The sequence below is a fragment of the Limanda limanda genome, chromosome 18 (genome assembly GCF_963576545.1).
Source record: "Limanda limanda chromosome 18, fLimLim1.1, whole genome shotgun sequence".
In the NCBI taxonomy this organism is placed as follows: domain Eukaryota; kingdom Metazoa; phylum Chordata; class Actinopteri; order Pleuronectiformes; family Pleuronectidae; genus Limanda; species Limanda limanda.
Genome location: NC_083653.1, coordinates 9,764,017 through 9,777,196, shown reverse-complemented (window position 1 = coordinate 9,777,196; position 13,180 = coordinate 9,764,017). Strand labels below are relative to the sequence as shown.

Sequence of the window (13,180 nt, the reverse complement as noted above, 5' to 3'; positions counted from 1 at the left end):
TCCAAATGCATGTTTTTAGTGCTCCTTGTTTATTCTGTAACCAACACAAACAGCCCCGCCCACTGGCAGCCCGCGGACAGAGTGTGTGGCCTGCGCCGCGCAACTTCCTCCAAATGTTTGCAGAACACTGGGGAGCCTTTTTTTTTTTGTTTCCTTACAGCTGTGCTCGGCTCACTTCTCCAACAGATTCAACACAATGTGGAGATTGTGTTTCTCCACCGGGCTTTAAACAAAGTTAAAGTCTGACTTTGGTTACACACACTCTCAACGTACCCTGACCCTATATCAAGGGAAGGTATTAAATGTTCAAAGTTAAGGCTCCATTATGCTTCTACGTATCCGTTTCTCGGAGAGGGTTGCACGGAGAGCGGAGAGTCTTTTAGATTTTTACCTCTCCGACGACTGTACGTTGAAAACAATTCACCGCCAAACCCATACGTGGCGCAACGGAAGACGAGCTCAGAGAAGCCTACCCCATTTGGGAAGAAGAAGTCCACGTGTGTCTGTTTATCTCTGTAACTACTACTACCCAGTGTTTGCTTCTAACCTGGCGGTATTATAGAAACAGTGTCATGATAGAAGTGGAATTAAAGTCGTGACGGCGGGTTTTTGCACCGTTACCACCGCAGTTAGCATGGTGGCTAGCCTAGCCCGCTAGCGCCGTTATGAAAGCTTGCTATAACCCTATGTGACCGTGCACACATGCCGTCAGTGCTCTAACGAGCCACCGTCAGCCGGACAACTCCGCTGGCTTAACACACACGTCACATTAATCGTAGAATCATAGTTGTGTTTGGGTTTGATGTGACACAGGGAAGGAAGCAGGAAGTTTGAGGTCCGGAAATGACGTCATACGGAAATGATGTCGTTCGCGGACCAATCACAGCCAAGGTCTGTCCGTTGGGTCTCCGAAATAAACACGGACAGTTAGAAAAATCAGAGGTGCACGAAAAGCTGTCCGAGGCGCTCGGTGAGGGTAGGGCGGTCTTATCTGTCCGTTTTAGAAAAGACGTAGAAGCATAAATTGGCCTTTACCTGCACTTCCTACAAATACAGTGCGATTGTGTGTTGATGTCTCACCTGCTCGGACAAGGAGCTGCTGTACTTCTTCGACATGCGTTTCCTCATCGTCTCCTTCACCGACTTCACCTTCTTGCCCAGCGAGATCCGGGACGTCGTGGGGGATTTGACCACCTCTCTGTATATAGCTTCTTGTTCTTTATTCTGTTTTCGAAAAGAAAGAGTAAAAAAGCGAGGATGAACAAAGGGTGATGGGAGAAAACAAAGGGCAAAGGGGGGGAGGAATCACACAAACAAGGCAGGAAACAGAGGAGATAGGGTGATTTGTCGGGACAGGCCGACTCCGGCGTGTGTTCCCACCCACCCCCCCGCAGACTCCCCGCTCATTTCAAAAAGCCGCCGGCACTTACGTTGGCCTCTGAGCTGGCGTTGAGCACGTGGAGCGAGCGGTTGGTCAGGTCGAAGCCTCCGAAGCTGCACGTTCTCTGCGAGAGGTGGGGGGGTGCAAAACACAGTCAAAATGAGTCACGCTCAGAAAAAAGGTCACGTTAGTAGTCCAGGCAAAGCAACCCATTTTGGAGCCAAAAATAGAAGTAATTGTAAAATAATTTTTTTCAGCATAGATCATTTCTATGAGGTGTCCAGAAACACATACTAAAAGTCCTACGAAATCCTAGTTGAGGAAATATGTTTAATTCTCATCAATGTGTGCCAATAAGGCCAGGCAACAATACACCCCAAAAGGGCTATTTTTTTTGTTTACTCCTATCAAAATAAAACTTTACACAATGAAAGTAACCATGAAACGTAACATTTTTTGTATTACAAGTTTCTTTGAAAATAAATTTTAATATGCAAGTGAGCTATACACTCATCGAATATGCCCAAAATACACCCAGCTCATGTGCTTGTCAAATTCATTTCTAAAGAAACTTGTAATACAAAAAAAGTTACTTATCATGAATACTTTTAGTGTGTAAGGTTTAATTGTGGTAGGAGTAAAGGAAAAAATTAAGCCTTTTTGGGTGTATTTGGGGCATAGTCGATTAGTGTATAGCTCATTTGCATATTCAAATTCATTTTCAAAGAAACTTGTAATACAAAAAATGTTACGTTTCATGGTTACTTTCATTGTGTAAAGTTTTATTTTGATCGGAGTAAACAAAAAAAATAGCCCTTTTGGGGTGTAGTGTTGCCGGGCCTTATTGGCACACATTGATGAGAATTAAACATATTTCCTCAACTAGGATTTCTTAGGACTTTTAGTATGTTGTTCTGGACACCTCATAGAAATGATCTATGCTGAAAAAAATTATTTTACAATTAGTCGGTCGGAAAGCGCTACTTTGCCTGGACTATAGAGCCAACGACACCCAACGAGGGTCAACACACGATGAGTCATGCTTGGCGGGACACGGGCAGCGGTGTGATTAATGAACGTGGGGACATGGCTTGTACATATATGGGGGGGGGGTGGGGGCATGATGTCATATGGGACTGTGGACAGCCAACAGACGAGATGTAACACAAACCGTTGTATGAGCTCCTCTTTAAAAACGGCCTGAGAGGCCTTCGGGGAAAAGGAGCGGTTACATTGACCCGGCAGAGATCGCAGTCGGACTACGACGCGAAATCCCTGGAGAAAACATCGGACGAAATCCACGTCTACTAGATGTGGTCGAGCCAAAAATATATAGTTGTGCTTTTTACAAGTGAAAATGCAAGGGTGTTCAATTCATTACAGTTCGGCCCTTAACGGGATTCGTTCTGTGGTTAATCGTGAGAAATGCAAACATGCACAACATACAGGGCGACAATGTGTTATTCTCATCAGGGATCTTTTCAAAGGGAGCGTGTTGTTTCTGGAGAGGACAGGGGTGGGGTGCGGAGTTATTCTTTTTTTCCGGACATCAGAGGTCACATTTAGGGGGAGACACAAAGTGACATGAGAAGAGGGGTGGGAGGGGGAGACGAATAAAATAGGATTTTATTGCTAATCTACTTTAAAAATCTGCCCCAAGCTCTGCATCAGGTCATTCACAAAAGATGTAGACACACATATGCACATAGAATATCTGCCACAAAAAAAAAACCCTCCATGGCATTTCTCCTCCGCTTCTCAAACAGTTAAACTACTGGACTTAAACTCCCAGGACTCCCCCGGATGAGCAGCGTCCGCGTGAGAAGAACTCGCACATTCAGTGTCTCTGTGTGAGATGTCCACAGCTGCAGTCCACACCACAACTTCCCAGGAGATAGATATAAAAAAATAAATAAAGCACAGTTCGGAGAAGAGAGAGACGTCCAATGTGATGGTGATGCTTGATGGAATGGACATGCACCCAGAACCAAAAAAAAGAGAAGCCAAAAACAACCGAAAAAAATTCACATCTGCAATCATAGAGGCACGGGCCCAAAAAAGTAGAACACGATAAAGCCACAACATAAAAAAGTGGATTCGGAGAGTTTCCGGATGAGAGCGGCCTCCAGTGATTTCACTACGACACGATAGGATCCAGGTTCCCTCAAAGCTGCAGGATAGCTCCTCTACGTCGCCCCCTAGAGTGTGTGTCGCTACATGTACCGATAAGCGGTGGAACACGTAAGATCTTTAAAGTTGAAGCAGACCTTTGTTCGTGCTTTTTAGCTTTTATATATTCACTTTGGTATAAATATTTATCAGTAGATGTAGTTGACCTGTTTTTTTCTGTTTCCACTCTTTCCCGGCCTAGCCTCCTGTTATCAATTTGAGAGTTGATGAGTGTAAAGACGCATCAGTCACTGCGGTTGACTTAATGAGGCCGTTCACCGAGTCTCCGTGGATACGTGCCGTGCAGTTCTGAGGCCGAGCGGCTCCGAGCTCGTGCAACATCTCCTCTGCCCACAGGGATCAGTGGGACTGTGCGGAGGTGCATGTGTTCTTCGGGGATCTGACATTTATAAAAGGCACTTATGAAACCTCCGCTGTAACTTTAATACCTCGAGTGGGGGCACTGCACGTCCCGTAATCATTTCATTTTCAGCCCCAGTAAAAAGGTTTGAAGCCAAAAGGCATTAACTGAAAGGTCAAGGAAGAAGACTTCCCTCTCGGGGGGGTTGGTGTGATGGATATGTGGATCCTGTGGGTTTTCACTTCATGAGCACGACTGCGATACTTAAATGTGGAAGTTTCTTAATGGATGAGTTGAACCATAGATATATATATAAAGACTAGATGTCTCGTCTGCGTTGGCGGCCAACGGAGTCGAACGTCCGCACATGGCGGCCATCTTGCCCTAACTTGCTCAATTTTCAACCGATTTTTAAACGGTTTGGTTTGTTATAAACGTCAGAGATGTAGGTATGACACTGCATACTTTTGAATAATTATGTTATTTTCAAAAAAATTGAATAATTTATGCAGTGTCATAACTACATCTCTGACGTTTATAACAAACCAGACCCTTTAAAAATCGGTTAAAAATTGAGCTAGTTATGGTTATTTACCACTACCAACACAATGTTATGGGTGAGCGAGCTGCCTCTGGCAAGATGGCCGGCTCCGTCGCCAAGAGACATCTAGTCTTTATATATATCTACGAGTTGAACACCTTCCCTGTGTGTTGTTGTTGTTGTTGTTGTGTTATGTTTGCTGCACCTTCAACCTCGAACCTCTGAGCTATTCTGCAACTTTGAAGAACACCGAGTCCTGCTCACACGAGGCGGCCGATGGACACCTCACGGTCCCAAACTCACAGACTTCTGCTGGATGCGCAAGAGCACCCGCTTGGTGCAGCGGTCCACGCTGGCCGCCCACTTCCTGTCCGCCTCGCGGTCCTCCTCCAATAGGCAGCAGCGCTCGGCGCGGCTCAGGGTGACCGGGCGGACCAGCTGGGCCCAGTTGAGGTGACCGTACAGGCTCCGCTCCACCACATAGGTGATGTTCAGCTCACTGACCGCTGTGCGCCCGCGCAGCCGGCGGGAGGGGAACACCCAGCCCCCTCCCCCGCTTCCAAAACCCTTTGATTTGGCTACGTCACAGCGGGCCGGGGAGGAGGGGGTGACAGACAGGGGGGAGACGGGGGTCTTGGGATTGCGCGAGCGCTGGTAGAGCAGGTGCTTGGTGGAGTAGGCGTAGTTGGGGTCGGGTTTCCGGTGCGTCCAGCTGCCGTGGTGCCGGTTGGCAGTCTGGTGTTTGGGGCTGCCCTTTGTGCCGTCGTCCAGGGAGATCAGGAGGCGGGACTGGGAGTGGGGTTTGGGGCGGGGCTTGGTGAGCCCATAGTAGGCATAGAGGGCCTCGTTGTTACTTACCCCGTGGGAGATGGAGCTCAGGGCCTTCCGCATCTCGCCGTCGGTCGTGGAGCGCGACAGTTTCCCCTCGTCGTCCAATCCACAGCCATCCAGCTCCGAGAAGGAAGAGCCGCTGCCCCCGACGCCGGAGATGGAACCTCCCAGGACGCCAGAGCCGACCGGGGTCCTCCTGGGGGGCCGGATGAGACCGTGGTTGCTGGAAGACTTATTGAAGGTTTTGACCAGCTTGTGTCCGGACCAGGTGTCCAAGCTGCTGGAGGAAGGGGAGGTGGTCAGACTGTCCGTGTCGCCATCCAGAGACAGCTGGTCCTGGGTGAGGGAGGGCAGAGAGGCCTCCTGGGGCAGAGGAGGCTTCTTCAGGACCCCCGTGTACAGAGCTGTGTTGTCCTCACAGGTGAGAGGTGAGTCCAGATTCAGAAAATCTAAACCAGACAGAAACAGCCACCAGTTTGTTACTCGGGAGGATTTAAGCATCAGTTTCGCTGCAGTCTCATGACAATTCTGTGGTTTTCACACACAGCAGCTAAGCAGCAAACATTTCAAAACACATTCTTAAAGTCTGAGTTTCAAGAAAAACAGATAGATAAGAATATATGACTTAGCCAAAAAACAAATCCTTTAAGCCCTGAGGTCAATTTCCAAAAACACATTTTATTATTGTTTAACTTTATTAATTTAGAGCTTAAAACATATTTTACAATTTTCAAGCAACAAGTGATATTTACAGTAGAAGTTCAATACTTAACACTGCAACCTTAATGGAGAAATACAATACAAGAACATTAATTTACTGATTATACTATCAGAATGAATATATGTTGACCTGTAAGATAGATACAAGGAATTGATTATTCAGTGGTTACAAACCTTCAGAGCCATGTTTCTTGCCCTCTTCCACCTTGATGAGTTTTTTCCTGACCCTGCGTGTCGAGTTCACCAGCTTGTGAAGCCGCTTGAACTTCACAGAGTCCTCTGATTGCTCATCATCCGACTGTTCACGAGACTGGGGGGAGGGAGAGAGAAAGAGGGAGGGAGGATATAATAAAAAGGGACAGACAGTCAAACATGTGTATGTTAAAAAAAAAACAGGACTAAAAATCAGCTTTGGAGTTCAGAGCAACGGTTAATTTCACATAAGAAGACACAAACTTTTGACAAATCCAACAATTTCAGAGACGCTGTTGTGCTGCGACAGATGGGTGCGTTGTTTAGAAATGGAGTCAAAGTTAGTGGGGTGAGAAACGGAGGATCGGACGGATGGTGGCGCTTTGCGATGTGTGCGGGTCGTGTGCATGATGAACGCAGATACATAAATGCAGCTGACATAATGAACCACATGACACTGTAATGTGAAGAAATGGGTATAACTGGGTGGCACAGGGAATCAGGACCACAGTGAATGATCAGGTGCTATGGGTGTCAACAGTGTCGTTCCTGACTTGACACTGCATTTAAACTCTCTCTGCAGCGGAAGTGGAGTGGAAACAAGAATGATTAATGAGTTTCATCAATCTCTCTCACACACACACGCACACGCACACGCACACACGCACATTGCCTCCATGTGAAAATGGCGAGGAGCTGAGCATTGGCGAGAAGCTTGTCTGGCAGAAACCACCGTCATTATAATGGCGCTCAAACAACTTAATTTGTCCCTATTTGCTATCGGTTTCCACGGCAACGCAGGCTCTCCGGTCACACGCCGCCAACTCCACGGTCGAGGTTGACTGCGTCGCTGGCGGAGAGGGACACACACACGCACTAACATACACAACAACCCACAGACGGATCAGGTCTTCCAGGGCTTAGCGCTCCGAATGATGAAACCCGGTCTTCTCCTGCAGCTCTGACGCTAACGAGCAAGAAACCACTTTCTAGCTGCTGCCCAGTTCAGACCACAGTTCTGGCTCGGAGGCGGCTGACACACAACCGTGGCTCGGCCTGTAGCAAACAAATCTGACATTGTCCGCAGATCCTTGGTGGCACCCATGACCTTTTGGTTCCTGCAGGCGTGTGAGTGTTTCGGAAAAACCTGATTAATCATCGCAAAGCCGGAAAAGGAAACGACACATTAAATCCGAGCGGCATCGTGCAAAATTCGATCTATAAAACCCACCACACGTTGCCAGGCTTCTGGCACAACTGCAAAAAGAAAGTTCTGCGATCCAGAATGGAGTTGCTATGTATCAACTTCAATGACAGTAGTGTAATAACAAGATTGCATCCTAAAAGATTCATAAAAGAGACAGTAAAAAGAAAAATGTGAGGCCTTCTGATCTTCGTCCCTCTAACAACTGCTTTTGAGAACTATAAAGAAACCGTGTCTCGTAGATCACTTTGTCATGACTCGGACACAACTGTCCTCGTGGTTTCTTTCTATTCCGTGTGTGGCGGAGGGAGAAAAGCAACAGGAGACGGTAAAGAGGTGACAATGACTTACACGTTCTAACCCAGCCCTCGGGAACAACATCTGAGGAAGCAACCACATAAACACGGAAAAAGAGACACAGGAAGAAACCCAAACACATGAGGTCATGAATCAACCGGGGCTGAAAGGCTACAATCTAAAACAAGGTCAACGCAACAATTCCAACGCCATAATTACCCTTGAACAACACAAATCACTTTCAGGACGGCTCCCACTACTTGGGAGATGCACTCAAAGTTAGACAACTACAAAACCAACTAAATTAAACGCACAACTAGGGTTGCAAAGGGGCGGAAAGTTTCCGGTAAATTTCCGGAAACTCTCCGGAAACTTTCCATGGGAAGTTAAGCTTAGGAATTTTGAAAAAAAAAAAAAAAAAATATGCAAATTAAACGCTGAGCAATAAAAACATCATTCAAAACCCTATTTTAAAGATGTATGGAATACAGCACACGCTGCATGTTGAATTTCAACCCTCCACTGTGCATTCTTCCATCACATGCACAGATAACTAGTCAGGTAAGTTTCGATGATATTAAAATATATTAGCATGCTGATTGAGGATTGTTCATCTGTTCATCTAGCCTATTTCCATTCATTTATCCATTAATTGTAAAATATTTTCAGACGATTCCAATTGTTTGGCTAACTATTTATATCTCTGGCATTGCATTAGTGTTTTTTTACAAACTTTTTTCTCATCTTATTCTACAGAACAATGCCACGTGCACTCTCATGTGTGGAGACATTTCACCCCATCCAATGTAGAAGGAAAGGCTGTGTACATTTGCAAATACTGTGCAAAGACCTATGTTAAGAATGACACAACGATGCAGAAGCATATAGTCAAGTGCCCAAAGTTTCCTCAGGGCTCAAATCAGCCTATGACAAAACAAAAATGTTTATATTTATGTCTGTATATGACAAGGTAAATACAGTTAGTATAAATTACCCACAACATTTCCAGTTTATTCCCGTTAATTCCCATGGAAAGTTTCCGACTTTGAATATTCCCGGAATTTTGCAACCCTACGCACAACTGACTTTTCCTGCATATCAACAAGAGAAAATCGAAACTTACCACCTCAGTTAAAACCTGTGTTTAAACGCGACAGATCCCAGCAGATCCACAGTGTCTCCAATCACATTCTCATGCACGCTCTATCCAACAATAATGCCCGTGGCCCCTGTGCACATGCTGGCAGGCCGAGCTGCAGCCCGGTACTGAGTTCGGCTCGGAGGAATGAGGGGCAGCTCTGGACGCAGCCGTGCAGAGAAAAGGCGTGTTGTGCGCGGAGAACAATCCGAGCGTTTGAGCCCCTCTGACCCGGCCTTGCCCCCCCCCCGTCGCTAATGGCCTGTCCTGGAATGTGGGCTCCGGGGTCGACAGGCTGAAGAAAGACGGCACGAGAACAAGGGCACAGAGCAGCCAAAGAACTGTATATACTGCAAACGTGTCAGCTGCACATATGTACTGTATATATCCACAGCTCTGCTTATAGACTACAGACACAGTGACTATTTGAATTTAGGAATGACCTAATTCTATTCATCAGAGTGCGACACCAGTAGAGGCCCCTGCAGAGAAAAAAATATTTCCTGTAGTGGCCCATTTTGGAACTCGGGGCAACAGGGAGACACAGATCCCCCCCCCCAGCCCTCCCCTCTTTTCTGGCCCTGGGGGTGAGAGCAAAGTCTTTATCCTCACTCTCTCTCTCTCTCCCTTGTTTCCTTTCTGCCTCCAGCACTAGCGTTTGTTCACAGCCTCCAGAGCCAAGCTGTGTGTTCCTCTGCACAATACTCCTTCAGTGACTCTTCATCCTCTCAATGTTAATCAATCTTCCTCCCACAGGAAGTGAGCAGCTGACAGGAGAGGGGGGTGACGCGAGGGTTAAGAGATTGACGGAATGATCATGAGCCGTTTTCAGACGTGACCTCTTCTGATTTCCTTGTGTTTATCAGTGCAGATTATTATCAGGGCAGGTAAAAATGTGTAAAAAGGCCAGAATCATAGCACGCGTTTCAGAAGGCCTCAAGGTCAAACCTCTTAAACATGCATTCTGATGAGAACAGTGTATAAGATCAAATTTAATTTTCTTTTGGAAAATACCAGCACTTTTAAAGCTGGAAATTAGCAGCGCATTTCAAAGTGTACAGCACTACACATGTGCAGGGTTTCATTTTCAGAGGATGTAGAATTTTTCTGTGATAAACTCATTTCCTGTAAAAAGTGGGTCAGCGTTTGAGCCTGTGTGACAGAACGCTTATTCCCACACGACGCCCGTACAGTGCAGAACGAATCAAAAGCCCTTATGACCACTATCGAGTCCTGATTCTGCATCGGAGCTGGCCCACATTTCAAAAAGGGAAAAAACAAACGGCGTCAACATATTTGCGCGCACACACACACACACACACACACACACACACACACACACACACACACACACACACACACACACACACACACACACACACACACACACACACACACACACACACACACACACACACACACACACACACACACACACACACACACACAGCTCCAGCTCCACATCTCACAGCATCTGTTACAGGACCAGCTTCAACATACAAGAAAAACGCTTTCTCATTTAATGGTGACTGGAGATTTTCTCTCGAAGGACCACAGCTGACAAAATCCAGGCTCACAAACTAACGACTGGACATTTTCTGACTCTCTCCACTTGGCTTTGAAAATGTACCTGAGCTCAAACTACAAAATTCACTCCAGCAACCAATTACATTTCAGATGACATGTGCACGACAGGACCGACCGGAGAAATAAAATATTGAAGTGGCTCACGACAAATTGTGACAATATTAGTCAGGAGGATTCACCGAGGTAGCACCCACAGTACGAGGACATACACGACAAGGTGGAGAGATTGTATATTTAAAAAGGTGGATATATTGTAGATTGGCCAGTGAATGAAGAGAAGAGAGAGAGAACAGGAGATAAAGGGAAGGAAGAAGAGAGGGAGGCAAGATTAAAGTAGAGTCACAGTGGTTTCTGCAATGTCATCGAGGTAGGAAACGGATCTTGATATTCAAACACACGCACACGCACACGCACACACACACACACACACACACGTTCAAACAACAGTGGCTGTTCTTCACAACCTCCTCGGATGAATGCTCGAGGTGAGAGTGCTTACGAGAGGTAGAGTAGAGGGGACAGGTGTTGAAGTTTCAGGGTGTCAGAGGGGGTAATTGGGGGGGAGAGGGTAGGGGGGGGGCGGGTGTACTTACGTTGCAGTTTGAGGACTGGTTTAGATTGGGTGCGGGTCCGTCAGTGCACTCTGCAGCGTCAGCACTGCAGGACTGTTTGCTGTGCTCATACTCCTTCAGCTACGTGGAGAAGAAGAGTTTAGAGAGGCAGAGGAACAGGGGGGGGGGGGGGGACCACCCACTCTCACCCTGCGTGCGACATGTGCACACAGACACACAATAGGGGATAGGATTCTTTTTATGTGTCATATTCAATTCAATTTGAGTTCTATAACTATCATATAATATAATATAATATATAATATTGTCTTTTGCACACTCTGTCTAAATATTCTTACACTCATAGTATATTATATTACCCATTGTATAGTCAAATACTTATATTCATACCTCTACTATATAATATATATTATATCATACTCTCTGTATATTCTTTGTAAACATAAGTCTATATACACATATTTATACATGTGTACATGTTATATTACTATTATTATATCACTATTGCTATTATTATTATATATACTGTTGCTGCCATTATTACTATATACTGCTTTTATATAGGTATAATTACTATCATATATAAATGTATATTATGTTATATTATATACTGTACTATTCTTATATACTGTCTAACAATAACATTACCATCATATCATCAGTACTAATAACATCATCTTGCCACTGCACTTTATCTGCCCATTTTATTTTATTTTATCTTGTGCTTCTGTTTTTTATTCTTTCTACCTCAATATTTTTTATTTTATTCTACTGTATTGTATTTTATTGTATTCAAATATACCGGCTGCTATGACAACTTAATTTCCCTTCGGGGATGAATAAAGTACTCTATCTATCTATCTATCTATCATATATAATTTTCTCAAGGCACTTTATGTTGACTTTTGTCTCAAATACTTATGTTTGCCCTACTGAGCACACATAAATCCTACTTGATCTGAAAGGAGAAGTGAATATTATTGGGTTTGCACTCCACCACATCCCTGGACACATATTGCATATCACTGGATTGACTATGAAAAGAAACTCAATATGTTGATCAGTGATACAGACAAGCACAACATATATCTGTCCATCAGTGAGTGATTGATTGGTTTGTTTGAGTGTCAATCACTAGAGAGAGAAGCTGAGATCAAAAGATCATAATCATAAAAATCATAATTCTGGAAAACATTTTTTTTTTTTAGATCCGCCTTGTGGAGAATCATCCAGTGCCGAGATGCTGCTGGACGGTCCCACTACCCAGGAGCAAGGCATCAGAAAAGTTGATTGACAGGAAGGAAGGAGGGCAGATGAAGAACGAAAGAAAGAAGGAAAAAACAGATCACCAGAAAATTGATTGAGGGTCAGAAAGATAAGAAAGAAAAATTTGAGGAAAAGCCAAATAATTATCCACCACGTCAACCTAGAGAGAAAAACCACAATGCACCAGTGCGTCGCCCCAACAGATGGCGCTGTGGAGTTACTACAACCATCAACCCCACCAGTAAGAACTGATCAACACACCCACACACACTCTGAGAGCCCACACCCCATAATCCCCAGTGTGTGTTTGAGTGTGTGTGTGTGTGTGTGTGTGTGTGTGTGTGTGTGTGTGTGTGTGTGTGTGTGTGTGTGTGTAAAAATGACGATTCAGGATTAAAATGCAGGGCGGGTGTAGGGGTTAGTAAAAGTGAGTCATTTTAGTAAGAAGGAGAGAAGGAGGCAGGAGAGTAATCCAGGAGGGGGTGAGGGGATCTGGGAGGTGTTGAGGGAAAGAGGAGGAGGAGGAGGAGGAGGAGTAGGGGGCCCGGCATGTGGGAGGAAGGTGCAACAGATGAGGCGGGAGGTCGGTGGCGTCTTCCTACCCGAGCTAGGGCCTCCTCCACGGTGATCATCTTCTCCTTCACCATCATCATCAGCTGGATCCGCTCCTCGTCGCTCATGGTGATCTCGCTGGCCACGTAGCCGATGTCCTCTCCTGGTGGAGGAGGAGAGCAGGTCAAAGGTCAAATATGAGGAGAGATATATTCCAGGAGGGGAGCGGTAAAACTGTGCCACACAAACCTTTGGACGTCTGCCGCATGCTGGGTTTGTGCGGAGACTTGCGGAAGTTCTGCCAAAAAGATTTGTTCTTCTTCTTGTTGTCCCATTTGCCTAAAGGGAGGAAAGCATCGGTCACAGGGA

General features: G+C 45.6%; 1 protein-coding gene across 1 annotated transcript in view; it reads right to left on the bottom strand.

The window, feature by feature from the left end:
- Window positions 1–13,180, bottom strand: part of sash1a (SAM and SH3 domain containing 1a) — a 168,919-nt gene that overhangs the window by 17,829 nt on the left and 137,910 nt on the right. The window contains exons 6-12 of the mRNA XM_061091561.1: window positions 13,061–13,150; window positions 12,862–12,974; window positions 11,015–11,113; window positions 6,178–6,313; window positions 4,756–5,732; window positions 1,431–1,505; window positions 1,081–1,224 (exon numbers count right to left, since the gene is read on the bottom strand). Of these exons, the coding sequence (XP_060947544.1) occupies window positions 1,081–1,224; window positions 1,431–1,505; window positions 4,756–5,732; window positions 6,178–6,313; window positions 11,015–11,113; window positions 12,862–12,974; window positions 13,061–13,150 (1,634 nt within the window). The remainder of the gene's footprint in view (window positions 1–1,080; window positions 1,225–1,430; window positions 1,506–4,755; window positions 5,733–6,177; window positions 6,314–11,014; window positions 11,114–12,861; window positions 12,975–13,060; window positions 13,151–13,180) is intronic.